At 32.1% G+C, this 22,641-nt stretch overlaps 2 protein-coding genes across 2 annotated transcripts; both read right to left on the bottom strand.

Annotated features, from left to right (window-relative positions):
* Nucleotides 1-630: 630 nt before the first annotated feature.
* Nucleotides 631-5,868, bottom strand: LOC140860080 (tyrosine aminotransferase-like). Its single transcript, XM_073262845.1, has 7 exons — nucleotides 5,468-5,868; nucleotides 3,033-3,372; nucleotides 2,720-2,938; nucleotides 2,071-2,130; nucleotides 1,426-1,581; nucleotides 1,251-1,344; nucleotides 631-1,033 (listed from the first exon to the last, which is right to left on the bottom strand). The coding sequence occupies exons 1-7, from the start codon at nucleotides 5,743-5,745 to the stop codon at nucleotides 915-917; spliced, it is 1,266 nt and encodes a 421-aa protein (XP_073118946.1). The 5' UTR covers nucleotides 5,746-5,868; the 3' UTR covers nucleotides 631-914.
* Nucleotides 5,869-16,545: 10,677 nt separating this feature from the next.
* On the bottom strand, nucleotides 16,546-17,575 carry LOC140864684 (ethylene-responsive transcription factor 4-like). Its single transcript, XM_073268983.1, has one exon. The coding sequence runs from the start codon at nucleotides 17,487-17,489 to the stop codon at nucleotides 16,830-16,832; it is 660 nt and encodes a 219-aa protein (XP_073125084.1). The 5' UTR covers nucleotides 17,490-17,575; the 3' UTR covers nucleotides 16,546-16,829.
* Nucleotides 17,576-22,641: the final 5,066 nt, after the last annotated feature.

Here is a 22,641-nt window from a genome sequence, read left to right as displayed (position 1 = left end):
ATTTCTCACTGCTTTTATTGTAGATCTCTTTGTTCCAAGTATACCAGAGGGGGGTGATTTTGCTTGTATTTATATCGTAAAACGAGTGATTACCAGCTAATGAGGTCTCACTTAACAGGAAACAAATTCCCGGAGCCAATATATAGGATTGAAATTTCTTGCCAGAATCAAAATGCTGACGAGTTTGAATAAATTCCGAAGATATCCGAGATTTGTTAGCTTCTTAAGGCCGTTTATATTTAATATCAATCCTCGTTTCAACACAAGATTTTCTCGATTCCCACCACTGGAAAAATTATATTTCTGCCAGTTGAACTATTTTAGGTCATGATTTTTCATTAGTCAAATTTTGATCTTATTCCTTAAATAGTCACAAGTGAACATCAGAAATGCAAAAAAAAAAAAAAAAAAAAAAAATTATTGTTGGCCCATGTGCTAGCATAGACTCTCCCCTTTTTTACACAGCTTTTTTCTCGAGGTTCTGATGCAACGTAAGTTTTTCATCGAAGTTCTGATACAATGTCAAGTTTACTGATGCTGACTTTGAAAATTACAGAAATATCCGTCACCATATGATAAAACTCATTGTGGTTATTAATATTGTGTGCTAAGAAAATTCACAGGAAGAAATTGGATAATAGCAACAAATATTTAACAATCATAGCATCGTTCTTGGCACGAAGACATCGTGGCTTTTGTACAGACACAACACAACAGTTATGGGAGCAAACAGAGAGCCTTCCCAAACATTATTTACTAGAGTTCAATGGATGCAGGAAACGAAGAAAAACCTTGATTTTTCTTCGACAATTTCCTGCTAAAACAAGCAAAAGTAATTCTTTCATACTTGTTGAATCTGCGGATCCAACGCGTAGTTGCTTCCACAAATTACATAATATCCTAAGAAACAATTTTCATTGTTTCTTTTGATGCTTCTGGTAGAAAGCCTTTATTCTTCGAAGGCCATCATCGAGAGATGATGGCTCGACAGCAAATGTTACTCGGAGCCAATTCTCGAGTCCTACTGCTAACCCTGCAAATGAAATTTGTCTCTTTACCAAACTAGTAACTAAACTAATCAAACTTTTGCTCGATAAGTGTTGGGTACTTCGAAAAATTACAGAAATGAGATGAGAGGTATGTAACCGAAACTCATGTAGCATTTTGCAGAGATCATTACCAAGAAAGATATTATATGGATCGGTAAATTTGCGATACACACAGCAGCAATGGGCGCTCGAAGCATTTACCTGGCAGAACTATAACTGATTCTTCTTTAGCCAGCATGTGGCAGAATTCCAAATCATCCTTAATGTCCTCCAGAAGGTGCAGATTAAGTTTTACCTGGCGTGCAAAAACTCGTTACAAATAATATTGACTGGTTCTTCATTATTTAGAAAAAAGAAGAAAGCTGTTCTGGTTTACCATCACGAACATGGATCCTTCAGGCTTGCTTGGGCATGTTAAGCAAGGAATTTCCTTGATGCGATCATACAATATGTTGGCACATTCTCCGAGTACAACAATGATTTTCTCAAAGAAATCAGCTGGGGTATTTTCAAGAATTTGTGGAAGAGCCCCCTGTTCAAGCAAAAATGAAGTGCTATTAATTGACGTTTAACTAAGACAACCCTCGATTTACAGTTACGGCTAACAGTTGATACTCCTAGTCCTACTCCCTAGCCCTATGATCACTGATAAACAACCTTGGCCTTATTTTTGTAACCAGGGGTGGATCTTCTTAGAGGTAAAGCCAAGCTGTTGCGCAGCAGAAAATTTTTAAACTGGTATGATTTACCCATTATTTTTTTTATTCTGTAATAAAATTTAAAAAATTAAAATAACGAAAACATTATATCATGTCTACCAAGAAATAATTTTTAAATTGTTGCCCTCCTGAATCTGAAAATTGAAATCCTGGTTATGCCACTTGTTTGTAGCATTTTATGCCAATCAGTGCATCCATCTTTATTTCTTGAGGGCTAAAGTAAAAAGGATAACGAGAAACAATATAGATGGAGGAAGAAGTAATGAGAAAAGAGAAATAATATCAACTGTCGAAGAAAGAACCTGACTAAATGTTGCTGGATCAGAGGAAATATTCAAGAAACCTTTGATGCTATCAACAATCTGCAGACAAAAAGAACTTCATGATTTCTCATGACATATCAAAAGGTTTCATAACTCAGATAAGATGGTTCATCGAAGTATTTAAATTATTTTTAGCTTAAAAGTAAAAAATAGCAGGAGCACTTCTATCAAGTTCAACACCAATCACAGTAAGAAGCTCGAGATCTAACTCTTTGTTTCAATACTCGAAGCATAAAGTTCCTTCATCCTTCAAATACTACGAGCTTGAGATTTTTTTTCTGGATGGCATTAAAGCAGTTCCAGTACATGCATGAGATTTTTTTCTGGATGGGCAGTAAGTCAAAGTAGCCCAACTCAAAAAGAAGCCAATTATGTTACTCTGACACGATAATGAGAAATGAAATGGTTACAAACCACAAAAGAGCCTGCTGAACGTAAATTTTATTTCAAAACAGTTTACGTCAGTAAGCCAGCTACAGATTTATCACACAAAACTAATCCATTCCAACAAAATTTAAAGGTTGCAATCCAATATTAATTTTAAAATTTTTACATGCGCAAAATGCAAAATTTGCAGAAAACAATTGAAACCGAAGGAAAAATAGAATTTGAGAGATGAAGAAAGTACCCCTTGTTTCATAAGAATGCCATCTGGATCATTAGTAACAAGCCAACCAAGTCTCCAGCCAGGAACAATCCATCTCTTTGATATTGACCCAACAGTAACAACTGGAACAATGGATGCAAAGACCCCCATGGGTACAAATGGGTTACTTCCAAATGTAAGATGGTCATATACTTCATCAGAAATTACTAAAATTCCAAGCTTTTTAGCAGTCTCTGCAATCTGGGAATCACATGGACAATTCATACAGCAATACCATCAGCTATGTATTCGTTATAATAATTTTCAATGCCATAACCATGAAGAAATTACGCACCTTCTTCAATTGTTCATAATTGAAAACATTACCGCAGGGATTGCCAGGGTTAATAATTACCATGGCAACCGTATTTTCATCTGACAGAGCCTCAACAGCATCCAAATCAACTTCCCAGCCTTTTTCTGGAACAAGATCGTAGTGTCGGACCTCAAGATGTGAAAAACCTGCCCTAGCTTCATAATAAGGAAAGCCTGGTCTTGGGAGTAAAATGTTAGATTTGGGATTTGCAAGGACAGTAACAATGGTTTCTAATGCTTGTGTGCATCCAATTGTCAGGAAAACATCATCAGGGGACAACTTGCATGGAAGATCTTTAGAAAGGTAATCTGCTACTGCACTGTAAAGGGAAAAAAAAATGTTTTCAATACAATGTTTGCACCAGGAATGTAGAAAAAACTTATATATTCACTTAGACTGCATGTATTGCTCGTACTTGGAAGCCTTGCACAAAGATTATTATCATTTGTCGCAACGACCAAATAATCAAGACAAAAATCTGGAGGACCAATCTCTGTGATATTTTTTATAAAAAAAAATATGCATAGAATAGGACGATAATCCATAACCAAATCAAAGACTACGTCTTAGCCAAATTTTGAACTCGGGGAAAAGTAATTGAAGCTAAAACATGAAACAATGGAGGCTCAAAAAACTAGAGGGCTCCACCTATAATTGTCAAATTAGAAGGAATTTTTCTGTTATGAGGTTATCATATTCTACTCCGGGAAGTATTGCATTTCGCAGACTACAAAAAAGTCTCATAAAAAAATATTGGGATATGCTGATAGCTTATAGCTCATTTAACACCAAATGCTCAAGTTTAAGACAAGGTCTCGGTCGGATTCTCCAAAAAGGCCTCTTATGAACTACTATAATTTTACGCTTTTCATAATGAAAATATTGACTTTATGAAAGTATTATCATCAATATAAACTAGATAAGGATTTTGAAAACAAAATAATCGTGGAATTTTCTATTAAAAATATTGATGACTAATTAGTAAGAGATAAGCGAGAAGTCTTCTTATCCTAAGAAAATAGAGAATAATAATAATAATGATGTATGATCAAGGTTCTAAAAAACGTGAAGCGCGTCGAAGCGTGAAGGTCAAGCTTCGAGCTTAAGCTTGAAAAAGCGTTTTCAATTTTTAATATAATTTTAATTATTTTAAGACAAACATTAAAGAAAATGTTAGATTAACCATCAATATATGATTTAATAGATAATTCAAGTTCTAAACTATAAATATATATACTTATAAAAATGTTTTCATTTTAAAAAACAAATAAAATCTTCCGTTCTAAAAAACGGTCGCTTAATCGAGTTCAAGCGTATTAAAGCTTAAACGAGATTAAGCGTCGCTTAAGCGAGCTTTTTAGAACACTGTGTATGATACAAATTAGTTACATCAAATCATTATGAAAAATAAATTTTATTTTGAATTGCTTAATTCATAGGATCATTATTTATTATAGAATTTCGAATGATTGGCGCTACTGGAATTTCGTGGAAAGAAAATATTTCGGAACCACGAAATAATATATTACATAAACGTAGAGTATTTGAAAAATTTTCCAAGCATTTCGATTTTATAAAATTCGTAAAGTTGTTTTTTACTCATAGTATAAATATCTTATTCAGCAAAATCAATCACATGTATTTCCCCTTTCTTCAAATAGATTGTTAATGCTTGAATAACTGAAATTGAGTGAAAATTCTATAAGAAAAAATGGAATGAAGTTAATATGGGTAGGTGTAAACTGGAATTACTTATTCTAGTGCATCTAATGGTTCGAATCTTTACACATAGACGTAATTAATGAAATATTGTTGACGTGACAAATCATGGGACATTAGATCTATCATTGAGGGTTTGAATTAATATCCATAAAATAAGTTGAACCCTAGCCTTATTCTAGCACATGTCAAAAGTCTATTTGGCAATAATTGATTGATATGGTGAAAAAGGTGGATGAAGGATGAGTAGAGTTCAACCTACCTTGTGGGTTTTACCCTAACCACAAATTCAATGTGTCATGATTTGCCAAATCAACAATATCTCATGCTCATGTGTAGAGATATTAATTATCGGACATGATTGCATAACGTCCATAGTGTAGGATCTCGTTAACCAGAAGGATGGTAGGTTCATATATAACCATAGATCATAGGATACACAAAACAATTGAACTCAACCCATATTCGGTAGAGAAAGCTTTTGGGATTTAACCAATTAAAACCCAAAAACATAGACTGGTAGGCATACGTTTCAGGCATATGGCCAATGAACTGGAATTTGAAATTACTGGAGGAAAAATTAAAACCACTGAAATAAAGTTTTGCGATGAAATTGTGACAAAAGTAAACAATTATCAGAACCTGAAAATAAAGAAGTCGGTCAATTGAGTGCACGAAGGTGAGTAGATGCACACCTGCGAGCGGCGGGAATACCGACGGTGGAGGAATAGCCGTTGAACCTGGCGGTTCGGATGGCGGAGCAGAGGGCATCCTCGGCGGAAATGGCGGTGCGGAATGAAGGAAAGGCGGAAGGATCGCCATGGCCGAGGGGGATGACGGGTCTCGTATCGTTTGCATTGAGATTATCCATAAGCATATTGAGCACACCTCTTACGGTGAGTGCCGAAGCTTTCGTAAGGCCCTCATTTCCTCGGAAACGCCATTGATTTCTCGATAACCCACCGTTCTCCATCTCCAATGTCAAGCGTCTCAGAGCAGTGAACACTGAATACCAAACCAACTAAAATATATATATAATCGAATATGTTTATATATACTTATTAATGTGAAATTTTTGTTTTTTTTTTTTTGTAAAAAATCATGAATATTCAAATTCGTAAGATTACTTTCAAAGGGAATTTACAATTTATATATGCTGTGTTTGTTGGGTTGATGACGCATAAAATCAACTAATGGAACGTAAGGCATGACATCACAATATGATCATAAGTATCTATGAGTCTGTTTTCGCTAAAATTTAATTGCAAAATTTTTAAAAAATATTTATGGATATTATATTTTTTTATTTTGAAATAAGTGGTTCGCAGGAACATCTTATATAAAACAAAATTTTATGTCTATTGTGGCATATTCTCACCACGGTATACTTAATAATGTGTATCATATAATAATAAAATATGAATATGAACGTATGAACTTGAAAACATATAAGTCGGATCGTATACGACTAGAGGAAATGGCTTAAAGCATCGTCATTTTTAAATTAAATAAGTTCGGTGTGTGTCGAGGCGACAGAAAACTAAGCTTAACTAATTTAATACCTATTACTTGTTAAATATAATTAAAACAAATTTGATTCGGTTTTATATCATTGTTTAACTCATGATTGATATACTAAAAACTTTTAGATGTTATGTCTGTTTATTTATCCAATATAAAAAATTTACTCTTATTTGATTCAACATTTGTTATTAAAATAAAACATCCATTCTCATAAATTGATTGGCATATCGCTATCATTATACCAATTCATATTAAAATAATCTACATAATTTTTATTTAATTATTTTTATTTAAAAAAAATTATGTATTCATGCGTGTGTCAACGGATAGAATATGTGTCTGTTTATGTGTGTGGGGTGGGGTGGGAGTTTCAAAGAAAAAATTGGAAACGGATTTCAATGCTTGTTTCCCAAGTAATTTGACTATAACTTATATAAAAATAAATAAAAATAAATATTTTTTAAAATATTATATCTACACGTCTCTTTTCCCTCTTTCAAATCATGTTTCTATAAATAAATAAAAAACTCTGCTTCTCTTCAAATTTTTTCCCTTTTTTAATCGATTCAGTTATAATATTTTCTAAATACTAATTAAATTTTGAATCAAAATCAAAACGCTATTTAAAAATTTTTAAAATTTGTCAGTTGGAATTTTGAAAATATTTTTTTTACTAAAAAAATAAAATGATTTTGTTATTTTTAATACATATTTTTTACAAATAATTATAATATTAATTATTAAATTATATAACAAAAGATAGCTGCAAAAATTATATGTTTTAATTAATTTTTAAACATTTAAAAATCCGTGCAACAAAAGTGTTAAAAACAAAAACAAACAAATATTGCTACAATTTTTAAAAAACAAGAAAAAAAACTAATTTTTTAATATTTGATTGATAAAAATATGTTTTTTAACATATTAAATTAAATGTTATTTCTTTTTTTATAATTTATAATATTGAAATTCAAGTCTAAAATTATAATTATGATTAATAAAATTATCACATTATATATAATTTCATAAAACTTTATTTTCATAGAATCGAACGTAACAATATTTTATTTTTAACAATTAAATTTAATTTTTTATTCACTTATTAAACATGAATTATATATTTATTTATCAACAGTTTAATTACAACGTTAGTGTATTAATTAAATATATTAAAAAGTAATTATTTTTTTTGCATGTTTATTTTTAATATTTAAATACTGAAAAATTTACAAATGTCAACAAAAATCTATCAAAGTAAATTCACAAGAGTCTATGAAAATTTTCTACAGAAATCAATAAAATCTTTCGATTTCACATAAGTCTATTATTTTAAAAAAGTAATCAAATATTTGCAATGAATACATCCCCTTAAATAAGTCAAAAATTCATATTTTAATTTGCATGTGGAGAGATGTTACGGAAACAAATACGAAATACCCATGAACAGTACTAGACGACGTTTTACGATATAAATATAGTATGAATAATATTATATGTACATTGGGGATTACATATTGGTTTACATGTTAGTTTTAAAATTACAAAATTATCTCTTTATTTTATATGAATTTTTTTTTCCAAAATTGCATTTGAAATAATTTGTAATTTCAAATATAATGTGTAAAAGTGTAACCTTCACTATAGATATAGCATAAAAATATATATATATATAGCATTTTTTTTTCAAATAATATTATATAGGATATGCTGTTGAGCTTCAAGAGCCAAGACCACTCACTAGTCTGTGTGGAACTTTAAAGATTCATTGGACATTGATGTTGATCAATTTGAAATGTTTTGGGCTTAAGTTGTCATAATTGGGCTGGTTTTATGAATTGTGACAACAGAATTGAAAGCCCATAAAGGGCCGTTGATTGCGCGGTGAGACTTTCAATCTTATGTGATTCTATTAATTTGCTTAAATATCCAAATCCCGAAAACTTGCCACAAAAACTACCAGGAATCAAATATGTTATGAAATTTTGTCATGCTTTTAGTTGGGAGAATGCAATCGCGCGCTATTCTGCTTTGTAAAATTGTAAACAATATTCTTCATTTTATTCAGTGATACACAATGTTTATTTTCAAAAAAAAAAAAACAAATATTGGCAATTGTTTTTTTATTATTCAACGGCTCGGTATTATATATAAGCTATAATGTGATTGATTTTACTTAGGCACCGTTCTGTTCACCATATTACTAATATATGTATAACTCATCTCATTTCATACCACGTTTTTCTAATCATATTATTTAACTATTTATTTTACATCAATCAAATCATTGAATTTAAATTACTATATTATCTCTTATAAATAATATAATTTTTTTTTATTTATTGTTAAAAAGACAAAATAGTCATTTAACATTTTTATATAAAATTTAATCAATCAAATCAAATAAACTATAATCAATCAATCAAATCCAATACTATTTTAACTATTATTTATTATTTATATTTTATTACATTATATTATTCATCTATATATTACTTATATCATATCTCAAACCAAACAGTGTCTTATGAGATGAAAAACTGGTGTAAATGACAATTCTACAAAGGTTTGTTTTGAAATATTTAAAGATAGAAAGTGCAATATTCATATCATAATGAGTTGGCGAGGAGGATTTGATGGCTTATGAGCTTTGGAATGATATGTTTTGTAGTGTCATGAGAATAATATATAATCCAATTAGGTGGGCGGAAAAAAGAATAATGATCCAACGTGAGCAAATATTTTTAAAAAAATATTCATTTGTTAGATTGCTTTCGTGGATGAAGATGATTAGTCTATATAACACTCCCTGCACAAAGCATATAGTAATTTTTCAAAATAATTCATCGTTAGACAAACTGTTAAAAATAACTATAGACTTTTTTTAAGGGAAAAAAAAAATTACTGTAGGATCCGAAGGGAATAAAAAACTCTAAAAATAGTTACATTGATCAAATATCAAATATAGCACAAATATCACCTAATAAATTAAGAATTTATTGACTCTAATTAAAGTCATGAATTGCATAATCTCGGATACATATTCTGAAGTTTATAATTTATAATAAAAAAATGAAATCAAATAATTACAACTATCTAAAAGAGAAAGTATATAATTTCACATATTTCTACAAAAAAAGTATTAAAGACGAAGACGACGGAGTCAACTTGGATATAAAGAGACAGAGTGTGCGTAATATAAATATTCATAAAATCAAAAGAAAAGCCGCCATACATATACAACACAGTGTTGACTGGGAACAAGGGACATGAATAATACATGGAGCCGCCCCTGTTAGCGCGTTTGGTGTGACTATAAATAAATAATTAATAAATGGTAATTAAATGACGCCACGTCACACGTGGCGCATCGCACACCCACCAAGAAACAGCGGCGGACCCCACGTCACAAGTTCCTCCGGCGGTGCCGTCCCTCGGCGGCGCTCCTATATTTATTTAAGTCATACGTACGGCTATATATAATAATATACCTATTTAATTGGTACGTTATTTAATTTCTAACTACATTAAGCATTTCGAATTTTTGCCATATATGTATTCATGTTTTGACATTTTTTTTCATACTAATTAAATATCATGCGTCTAATAATATAAGCAGGCACACACATTAACTTCAAATAAAATATCGATTAAGAGACAAATTTCACTTGGTTGTTTTTTTTAAAAAATATATACTGCGGTGTAGTTTTATAAATTAACTTTAGGAAAATCGAATTATCTTGATTAGGTTTTTTATACTTTAATTTTTAAGGATATAAAAAATAACAGAAAATATTCGGTTGACAAAACCTATATTGGAAAATCAATATGATCGATCCTCGATATTTAATTTCATTTGTACGAGGTTTTTTGGGTAAAGTTTAAAAACAAAAACATGAGAGTTTATGCTAAAAGTGGATCATATTATATCATTGTGGAGATATTCGAGTTCTATTACACGACAGGTGGTATCAGAGTCATGATCCAGATCAAGTAATGCGGGTGAAATTCTCGAATAACTTAAACGAAGGAGGTGAGAGCTCCCAGTAAATCAGTGATGAATTCTCGAAAAGGTGGTGCTTCAAGTCTTACACGCAAGGCATGTGATATCAACACAGTGAGGAGTGACCTCAATTGGAGTTCAAGATTCTCAAAGTTGAGAGGAGGGGAGCATGGGCTTGAGGGGAGTTCCGAACCATAAGAACAACGATGGTCCTTCGTTTGATGAGATAATTGTTAAGCATTTTGGATGAAATCCAAAAACCAAACCATGATAATTTATACCAAAAAATAAACAATATCATATGATTCATATCATTGTAAAGACATTCAGATTCCATTACACGATATATACCTTATGCATCCGTATCCGTAGTGTGTGTGACTAATAGCATGATACAAATGAAGGAGCAACTTGAATAAGGGTTCACCCCATGTTCGGATTCACATTATAGACCGGACAGAACACATACTCTAAATTGACAAATGTATGAAATCGTTTGATGAGGAATATAGACATCTATTTCTCAAGCGGCGGACAATGATATATGCGTGTCACGTTGCTTTCACCATAAAATTCGAGTGATTAATAACATTTACACTTAATATGCTCCACATTTAAATCGCTAAAAATAATTAATAAATATTCCCATCTTTAATTTTATATTCAATATCTTTTAATCTCATTAACTTGATATTTGTATATATTCAGTTATGTTTAATATATGATATTATTATCCTCAAATACACGTTGTAAGCATTTTAATGTTTAAATTAAAATAAGAAAAAAAATTCCCTTGTATAATAGATGATATCTTATGAGTGGGTCCATCACATGCTTGAGCCTAATGAAGACCCATAACCAAATACTAAGATCTGAGTATCATTCTAAAAGGTAGGGTTGGCCCATGAGAGAAGTGTAGGGGAAGGTGTATGTTGGCTCCCCAGGGGTGGGGGGAGTCTCATCAAGTTGGACTCTAGTCATGAGATCTCAAATGTGAGTCAAAATAAAATAAATATATATAAAAATATGTAAATACATAAGATTTACATATAATATCACACGCAAAACGTGTGTTTGGATGTTAATTGTTAATTGATGGGTTATTACTCAATTTGATTTTTTTCCGGTCCCAAGCCCAGTGACTCAATCCATTTGGGTCTCATATTATTTAGTTATTTATTTGGACACTTTATCAAGACCCATAAATTTTTAAAATCTCATAAGAGGCTCAAGTTCATGAAACTCTCTGACTATCAATAAATAGCTCAAATCATCTCATTATTAAGGTACGCTCTCTATAATCACATGATCTAGTTCTCTAAAACTTTTATTGGGCAAATACTGATTTGAGCGTCGGAGTGTTTTCACCGGGCAACCCCCGACGTCACTCACTTTACTTTGTGATGCAGGTAACAACCCACGAAGTTCTTTCTCCGGAACAGTTCGAGTATTAATCCGGTCATCCGGATCTCCACAAATTACCCAGATTCTCTTCAATCGGGTAATATAATTTTTGCTACATCAGCTTGGCGCCGTCTGTGGGAAATTATTCGCTGCATCATTAAGAATGCATACTCCATCACAAATATATCAAGAAAATAATCGTCATGGAGACCCACCTCTCATCTCCAAACCACCGCCTGAATTTAGTTTCACCCAGGAAACATTAACAACATTAATGGAAGAAACAACCGCACGCGCAGCGATTGAAGCGGTCGCTTAATTCGTGGCATCCCGTTAACGTCGAAGCACCGACAAGAGAGCTCAAAGTGGAGGCTCGTCTTCTCATGACCTCGGTAACAAAGACCCGAAGAAAACCGTGCCAAAAACAAATGACAAAGATCTCGAGAGAACTAAGAAATATATGACTCGCAAATAAGGTAAACCAAGTAGCCACACAATTCGCGACCACTCCGAGAAAGACAGAACCACCATTCCAACCCTAGGATATGGGTCTCACACAAATATCGACAGAGAAAATTCGTCAGCAATTCTCCTTGCACGTCGGAGCCCTTCACCAACGCTGTTATATCTTAAACATTACCTACGGGAGTCAAAATCCACAACCTACCCGAGTTCAATGGAACCAATGATCCTCAAGATCATATTGACAAGTTCTATGCGAAAGCAGATTTGTATAACATAACAAACGCTGCATACTGTAAAAATTCCAAACAACCTTGTCGGAGCGTGTAGTGACCCGCGCCGTGATCACCTAATAATCAAAATCTTATGCATGCATTTAACTTAATAAACAATAATCAGAAATTAACAGCGAAAACCATAAAACAAGTTACAATCCCAAGAAAAAAGAATATGTAAATACTCACTTATACAACCATATCGAAAGAAAATGTATCAACCCAAATACATCAATTCTGAAAGCTTAGACAGGCACAAACATCTCCAACTGTTGTCACTCTACAGCCTAAGCTCTCCTGAAAACACCCGTCTCATCCAACCGCAAACCTGCCCCATGAAATAGAGTGTCCAGAAACAACAATACAAGGACGTGAGCATAAAGCGCTCAGCACGAGAGTATGAGTATACAATATTATATGCACATAAATGCAAGTGATCTGGATACCAAGACACGAGGGTCAAGAAACAAGCTCACAAGCCGGACCCGGGGTATATAGCATGCTGCACCGTCGCATCAGGAGGTGGCTCTTATACCCAGTGGATAATGATGACCTGATACTAGTACTAGTGTCCAACCATAATGGTGACCTGACACAAGACTAACGTATCCAACCATCTAGTACTCGTAGAGTGAGCGCCCTACTACAGGATATCTCAAGAATACAAGATCAATATGCTAATGGATGCAACATAATATCATGACATATATATGCAGATAAAACCATGTCATATAATCAAATAAACCATACAAACACATAATACATGCATACTCAGTTTGGATATCTCGAACAGTACTTTTGTAATTCAGATACTAGGTAAGCTAAACCAGCTCTACTGTCCAAGCCTATAGTCAGTACTACAATGCAAAATACTCTTGCATTATAAACTTGTTTTAAAAGCCTTAACTAAGTTATAACATACTTCCTAAATATTTATAGGGAATCAGAGTTATACATTCGTCCGTCGTCAGCCCTTTGTTGTCGATTGCTCCAAAACTTGGGCACAACTCCGCTACGACTTCTGAATGTCTCGCCAAGACCCGCCCCTTGCCAAAGAAGGCTGGAAAACCCCTAAATTAAATCAGAATTCTTGTCAATTCACTACCTCTCTCTCTCGAATTCTTAGTAATTCAGAAGTTTTTCAGAAAAAGTCATAGCAACTATTAAAAAAAATTCATAAAAATTATTATCGACTATAAAAAAAATTTCAAAAAAATTCATAGCGACTATAAATTTTTTTTCAGAAGAAGTCATATCGAAAATAAAAAAATTATCAAGTCGTAGTGACTATAAAAAAAATTAATCAAGTCACGATGACCATAAAAAATTCACCAAGTCCTAGAGACTATAAAGAATCATAACCCCTAGGGGTTATATCGAATGCATCAACCTAAGAGACTACATGAAATACACTAACTTTAATATTTTCATCGAACATAATATTTTAAAAAATTGCAGGATATACATTCCCTCAAGTGATTGCATATAAGAAAAAAATCACAAGGACGTTAGAAATGCCATAGTATTTTTTTTTATTATTATTTTTTAAAAAACGAACAAACTAAGAATATTTTATCTTTGTAACTGAACCCAACTCAAGTAAAACGCCGTAGTATATTTCGTATACCATTCGCCTCCCCCACGTGCTTTGATGTCTCCCACTTTGTTTCTTCCGTATAGCTTTGTATTTTTCTATTTTTCAGCACGCGCTTCGATTCGGATTTTTTTATACTATCGACTTATTTTATTCTACGGGTATCATCTCTCACCGGAGGTCAAGATAGGGTTTTATCATATATATTTGAAACAAACGCGATGTATTATAAAATTTTTTTTAGTGTTTTATCAGTGAAATAATTTTTAAAACATGTCTGAATAATATTTCAGTAAAATATTTTTAAAAAATATTTAATCCAAATTGTAATTTTTAAAGAACAATCGACGATTATTTTTTGATATTTTTAAATTAAAAAAATAACTAGCAAACAAAAATAAAGAGGCTTTCATAGAATTATTTTCCAAAAATGGTACAAATAATTTTTAATCATAAAATCATTTTTTGTAAATAGTTGTCCAAACATCTTTTAGTTGTCGAAAATATATATTTATTAATTTTTAAAACGTATTTTAAAATACTTTACGAAAAATTTGTAACATATAATTTTTCAAAAAAATTCACGCGTAATTGCTCAAACGGAACAAGAATTGTTTTTAAGTTGTTTTTAAAATAATCTACAGAGGAAATGCTTTTCAAAAACCGAAAAAAGAAGGAAAAAGAATAAGAGGTCTACGCCTAAGTCCTATGGTATTGGGGGGGTATGCATGGAAAGCAGGAAACAAAGTGTACTCCACAATTTCCGCCGACGCATAGTGGCTGAGGCCCACCGAAAGCGGCGGCGGAATCGCGACACCTCAATTTCTCCACCGTGGACCCGCCGCCCTTGTCTCCTCCCTCTTCCCACGCGCTTCGTGTTGTCAGGAATTTATCCCCCAATATTTTATTTTCCTCGTTTTTATGGAGCCAATGTCCGAATCATTTCATTATATATAAATTTTAATTTTAATTTATCACCCCAGAATAATTATATATTTTATATATTCATCATCTTCTGATACATCTCACACGTGATTTCAGTAACAAAGTGCCCCCAGCTCCAAGTCCTTCTTCTGAGACATTTCACACGTGATGTCAATTACAGTTTGTCCAGGCTGATGAAATATATATGTGCATTTGAGACCATTTGATAATGTGAATTTGTTATCATGTCATTTTTATTAGTCTATCACACATGATTTGTTCAATATACTTTGTTTGATTGACGTAATTAATTGTAGCAAGTTCACCATTATTTTTAAAAAAAAATTTAAAATTTGTCGATGCCTTTATGTTTGTACGTATACTTGATGTAATGTTCACCTTCAAACAAATAAAACAAAAATTCTCGTGAAACGAATTCACATATTAATTTGTGAGCCAAATTTTTATTTGAGTCAATTATTAAAAATCATTATTTTTTATGTTAAAAATATTACTTTTTAATGTAAATATGAACAATGTTAACCGGTTGACGGATAAAAAATCGCAAAACCATCTCACTAAATATCTACTCAAATAATAATTGTCGGAGAGCAATTACCCTTGTAATTTTGTAAACAAAGTATTTGAATTTCTCGTGTTTTTTTTTAAAATTAAGTTATACATTAATTATCAGTCATAAATTGTTGATGGAATAAAAAATTATATACAATATTCAATCACGTAATCGATTTCTATTTGAAGCGACGAGAAACGGGGAAGTTCCAGTTGGAAGGTCGATTGAAATAGGAAAAAATCATTTGATACAGTGAAGGTAAGACACACACCTCAAAAAGTAATTGATATAAAATAATGTTACACCAATTTGTAACATATAATTTTGTCTTGATTGAAATATGATTACATATTAACACAATATTGGAGGTCAAGTTATACATATCAGAGATGCTATAAAACATCACGTCCTCAAATTCTACTGTCACGAAGTTTTTTGGATTCGAAATTAAGCCACTCTTAATCATAAACTAGTACATTTTGAATACATACAAGACATATTATTATTATTATTATTATTATTATTATTATTATTATTATTATTATAAAAACTAAATAGCTGAAAACCAATCAATTTATATTGAAAAAATAAAATGAAAGATATAAATAGTAGGAAGATAGGGCAAGGACTAAAAGTAACACGTGCCGTCCACCTAAGACAGGACATGTACCCCGTCAACACGTAATTCCAACGGCTGTGGGCTCGACACCCATACAGGCCACAGCCATTTTAATTGACCCATTCTTTAATTTTCACATTATATATATGATATAATTACTTCATTTATTTTTCGAATATACTTGCTACCCGAATGTAATAAACATTCTTGATCTAAAAATGAAGTATGTAATAAACACTACTAATGTTAAATAATTTTGGTCCTAATTGTATTTCAACATTTTGGATGTGAAGGAATTGGTAACAAACCAAAAATCGAATAAGAATCCTGTTTTCCGGCAAATATGTGCCGCCGATCATTAATTAATCAATCAATGAATCAAAAAATAAGACAATAATGATAATAATAATCGACCAATATTAAGATTGGATAAACTATAAAGATATTACAAAAAAAACTAAAAATTACAGCAAATTTTATAGTTCTCTCTCAAAATAACATAAAATTAATGGCCCATTGAAAATGTAACAGCTAGAGAAATTACAGTGATCTCACAAAGCTGCAAAAAATGGAGAAGGCCAAGGAAAACATTTATCTACAAATCAGATGCGAATTTTTTTTTTTTTTTTTTTCTGATTCAGCTGTCAAAGTTATCTCAATTGTGTAGAAAATCGGAATCTGTCAAGCATCCAAAGGAGCGGGTAGGTTCAGATCAAGATCCAGACCCCTCTTTCCGACAGATCCGTCAAAATGATTCTCATCCACGACGGAGGAAGAATCGGAGTCGCTATGAGCGGCGGCGTTTTTAAACCCAACTGCCACCGGGTTCAGGCGGTACGCCGCCGGCATCCCAAGAGGCTCGTATATCAAAACCGGTTGCCCGTTCGGGAGCAAAGCCATCGATGGCTGCCTCCTGAAAAACTGATATCCATCCATCGGAGCCGCGTCGGCCAAGGTGACGCCGGCGTCCTTCGCGGCGCCGAGGCGGCGCGTGAGATCCAGCTCGACCGGAGCACGCTGGTTAAGGTCCCCGCTGGACGATTCGACCGTGCTGCTGTGGCTGGGGCTGCGAACCTCGGACGAGTGGGGGAAATTGGTCTTCGCCTTCGGTCCCCGGAACTCGCGTGCCGCGGCGTCGTACGCACGCGCCGCCTCCTCGGCGGTGTCGAAGGTGCCCAACCAGACTCGGCTCTTCTTGCCCGGGTCACGGATTTCGGCGGCGTAACGGCCCCACGGCCTCTTCCTGACGCCCCGGAAGTGCACCTCCTTGACGGCGAGGGCCTTGGCGTTGCCGTTTCCTCCGGCCTTTCCGGCATTAGGCTTCTCCTTCATCGCCGCCATTAGTGATAAAATATAAAAGAAATTAAATGATTGTGGGTGTGAACTGTGAAGGGAAAAAGAGAATTAAGAGCTAAGGAGAAAAGAAGCAGCAGCGTTGTTATATAAAGAGGCGGGCATAAAGAGAGAGAGAGAGAGATTAAATGTAGGGGTGGGCACGGTCAACAAGGGATTTGACTGAAGAGGTGGCGCCGCCCAAGCACAGAGATCTGGGATTTACCTAATAATAATTTAAAATCCGCGGAAAAAATACTTTATTACATGCATCTTTTTTGTCCTAATTTTATCGGAAAATAGAAATAGTTATTGGTTCGTGTCATAGGAATTTAATTTTACGATGCTTTACTTTATACATTGTATTCATTTTTTTAACAATTTCGTTAATTTTTGCGAAATCAAAAAATTGATTGATACTTTATATATCAAATAAAAGTTTGATGTTGGTGCTCAAGATGCGCTAGCTTTATTAAAAAGAAATCAGATGATAAAGCTGATCAAATTGAAATAATATTTTTCATCATACGTAAAAAAAAAATGAATTTGATGGATCAAAACATGCTATACATGACAAAAAATTTGTATTCATCCAGCAAGGATATATATTTAAATCTCTGAAAATCTGTCACTTCATAAAATCTTTCAAAACATAATTAGTTAAGATGATTTTTTCAGTGATAATCAAGATGGATGCGACTCTTTTGTTATTGAGGAGGAGGTTGCACAATTAAAATTGAAAAATGCTAAAGATACAATAAATATTGTGTACAGCGATATTTACAACAATAATATCGTGAGATTTTGTATATAATGTATCATAAGATTTTGATAAATTAAATTTTTGTATTGAATTTTTTATGTCGTAAGATTTGATGTGTACAAATTTCGTTGTACTTATACTATCACTCATTAAAATTTGTATTTTAAAAAGATATTATATATATAGTACTAAATTTTTTTAAAATATCAGGGGGGCGGTCGCCTATTTTCGGGACCATGTAGCTCGGCCACTGGTAGAGACTCTATATTCAATCCAAATAATTAAATATTTTTTTTTGAAATTATAATTTAAATCAGTGTGAATATTTTTGTAATTTTAAATATAACTTATAATCGTGCTTAACTAACTTTCATACATGCAACATAACTAAAAAAATCTCAACCAAGAATCCAAGATGCTGAATTTTTTTTTTTTTTTAAAGAAATAAAAAACATTAAATTAAATACTGGAGTTCACACAAATGATACATGAAAAGGACATATATATTGAGGAGGATTCTTCCTGCCTCCTTCCTTGTGATGGGGACAATGTCGCCTACACGCGGTAAAAGAGATAGCGGCGCCAACCGTACCTCTTCAATCCTAGCTCGTTTAAAATTTAGTCCTGCTCGTGCTAGCTATTTCTCCCTTGATTCATCACACACACACACACACACATATATAGGGGTGCAAACGAACCGAGCCGTTTGTAAGTTTTACGAGTTCGCTCGATAAATATTTGATTTGTATTTGAACTTATCGAACTCGAGCCGAATTCGAACATGTTCGAATTTTTTTTCGAGCCGAGCTCGAGCCAAAATTATTTTGCTCGATAGTTCGCAAATAGTTCGCGAGCTTTATTATTTAATTAATATAATATAATATAATTATATAATACATATATATACATTTCGAACTTTTTCTAACATTTCGAGTTTTTTGAACCATAATATCCGAGAAATAGTTCACGAATAGGTTCGAATGTTTCGAGCCGAACTCGAACTCGAATTTTATTTCGAGTCAAGCTCGAGTCAAAATATTTGAAAATATTGAGCTTCGAATCGAGCTCGAACTCGAATATACTCTTATCTAGCCAAATTCGAGCCTTAAAATTTTACCATTATTCGGCTCGATTCGGTTCGTTTGCACCCCTATATATATCATACATGCGACTGTTTAATTTGTAAACAACTAGTATATATATAAGCAATTAGGACATTTTGAAATCGATAATTTTTTTTTTCGAGCAGTGTAAATTTTATCAATTAAAATAAATCATGTTGTAACAAAGAGCAAATGAAATTAGGGGTTATTACCCCACACTTTGACGCCAGACTTGAAACCGGAAGCTCGTGAAAGATCGTGAACGACACAATTCCTGATAAATAGACAAGACATGTTCGACAATTCTTTAAGGATACAATCAGTGATCATGTCTTTTGTGATCGATAAATTTAATTTACAACGAAATATTATTGATATTGAATAAATTACATTGTATCACAATGTTACCATGGTCAATTCCAGTCATTATCATCAAAATTATGTACATAAATAATTGATATCCTTGTTAACATTATTATTTTTCAAATCAATTGTTAAACATACATGCATATGATGAGAATTTTTTAAATCACGTAATGATGAAAATTTCACAATGATATTAAATTTTTAATTATGTGATTTTGAAAAAAAAAAAAAAAAAACTAAAATCGATCTTCGTGTTGATTATAAAACATTAAAACTATAGTTGGCTCAACCAACTACCATAGAATATAAATAAATGACACACTCGGTTACAAAAATTAAAAATTCAATAAAATCATTAGCCCGCGCATGGGTTAAGTCGATGTCACACACAGGATAGTGCTTTGATGGGTGGCGTGGCGGATTTTGATTGGTTAAAATCAGTGGATCTCACATGTAACACACAGATTTTAACCAATCATGGGGTTACACGTCGCCCACAGGATAGTACCCTGCGGGTGGCATGAACAAAACCCGGCTCATGATACCTAGAGTTGTTAAACGGGCCAATCTATGGCGGGGGCAGGCCGGCCCACCAAAAACCCGCCTTTTGGCGGGTTGTTGGCGGGCCGACCTACCATCCTGACGGGTTGGAAATCCTCAACCCAACCCAACACAACCCAAGGTGGATTGCGGGTTAGGCGGGTCGGCCCGTGGGTTGGCTCATGACAAATAAACATAAATAAATAATATTATAATTAATTATAAATATCGTTTCATAAATAAATATTAATAGAAACATATTAATAAAAATTTTAATTATTGATTTCATGTATGTAAATTTTATATAAAGTAATTAATACAAAAAAAATTCACAACTTTTATACATATATCACAATAAAAATAAAAATAAATTATTAATTCTTCAGAAACGCTGCAGGCCAACCCGCGCAGGTCGCGGGCCTAGGCGGTTGGCCCATCTAGGCCCACTTTTTGTTGGGTTGAAATTTTTTCAACCCAACACCCACTTAAATTATGTGGCGGACCGGGCCAACCCGACGGTCCTAACCCAAATTGACGGCTCTAAATTGATACCAGTCATGCATAATTAAAAAATAATAATGGATTTAAAAAGCTCACCAATTTTATGTATTTCGTTTTTTAAAATGTTACATTTCACCGAGAAAATAAAATATGCATACTATATATATATATATATATATATATCTACATATATATATGTGTGTATATATAGTCACACACAGAAATCATAATACTGTTTTTAAAATATTTAGGTACCGTTCTGTTAACTGTATTACTAATATATGTATAACTCATCCCATAACATCTCACGTTCTTCTCATCATATTATTTATCCATATATTAACTATTTATTTTAAATCAATCAAATCATTAATTATTTATCTCATATCAATCAAATCATTGAATTCAAATTACTATATTACCCCTTATAAATAATATAATTTTTATTTTATTTATTGTTAGAATGATAAAATAGTCATTTAACATTTTTATATAAAATCTAATCAATCAAATCAAATAAACCATAATTTATCAATCAAATTCAATACTATTTTAACTATCATTTTTTATTTATTTTTATTACATTATATTACTTATCTATATATTACTTATACCATAACTCAAACCAAACGATGCCTTAAATAATTTCTCAATTATTTTAATTAATATAGAATATAGAATATAGAATTTATTCTTAATTAACATTACATCAAAATAAAGTTAAAATTTCAACAAAAAAATAAAGTTAAATTAGATTTATAATCAACTTATATTTTTTTAAATTTCCCACACTTGACACGTGTCCACATGCTCCCTTCTACGCGTCTGCCTAAGAACCAGCCAACCAGGTGCCGCGCCGCCCACCTTATCTTTTCAAATCTTTATTTTCATTTCCACACGCTCCATACTTTTGGTTTCATTAAAATCTAATTATCTTCGATCTATATTTAAAACATAAAAAATTATGTTGATAATAAAATAATAGTTTTTCATGAGTCGAATCTGATCAGAAACACACCCTACAAAACTGATACGTGAGACAATTTTATATTACGTTTTGTAATATGACAAAAATTCATGTAATACGGTCTCACATATTAATTTAATGAAACAAATCTCTTATTTAAGTTATCAATAAAAATATTACTTGTATATGTCAAAAATATTAGTTCTAATTTAAAATATGAGTAGCGTTGACTCGTATCACAAATAAATATCTATGAGATCGTCTTACAAGAGACCTATTCTTATAAAATTAGTTATACTACCACTTTTTTTTACATATATTGCGTGCTTATACAGTTTATTTATTTTATACAACTACCCTAGTAAAATATTAAGGTAGTGTTTGAGAGAATTTTTAGGAAGCATTTCTCAATTTTTCATTAACAAAATTTTAAAATTTTGTGAAATTTTGTCAACGAGAAGTTGAGAAGTGCTTCTTAGAAGCTCTCTCAAACAATACCTAAAAGTTATGTGAAATGAATTATGGTATGAGTATTATTAATCTATGTATAATTTATCTATCCAATATGACGTTTTTCTGGTCATACTATTTATCCATCTATTTATTATTTATTTTACATCAATCAAATAATTAATCATTTATCTTACATCAATCAAATCATTGAATTTAAATCACTATATTACCCTTATAAATAATATTATGCATATTTTATTTATTTTTGAAAGGACAAAATGATAATTTATCATTTTATATAAAATTTAATCAATCAAATCAAATAAACTATAATCTATCAATCAAATCAAATACCATATTAACTATCATTTTTTATTTATTTTATATTACATTATATTACTTATCCATGTATTATTTATCTCATCACTCGAATCAACCAGTACCAATTTTTATGTTCTTTATAAGAGA

This window comes from Henckelia pumila, chromosome 4 (genome assembly GCF_033568475.1).
Source record: "Henckelia pumila isolate YLH828 chromosome 4, ASM3356847v2, whole genome shotgun sequence".
Lineage (NCBI taxonomy): Eukaryota > Viridiplantae > Streptophyta > Magnoliopsida > Lamiales > Gesneriaceae > Henckelia > Henckelia pumila.
The sequence above is the reverse complement of the archived record's forward strand: the minus strand, read 5'-3'. Positions and strand labels throughout refer to the sequence as shown.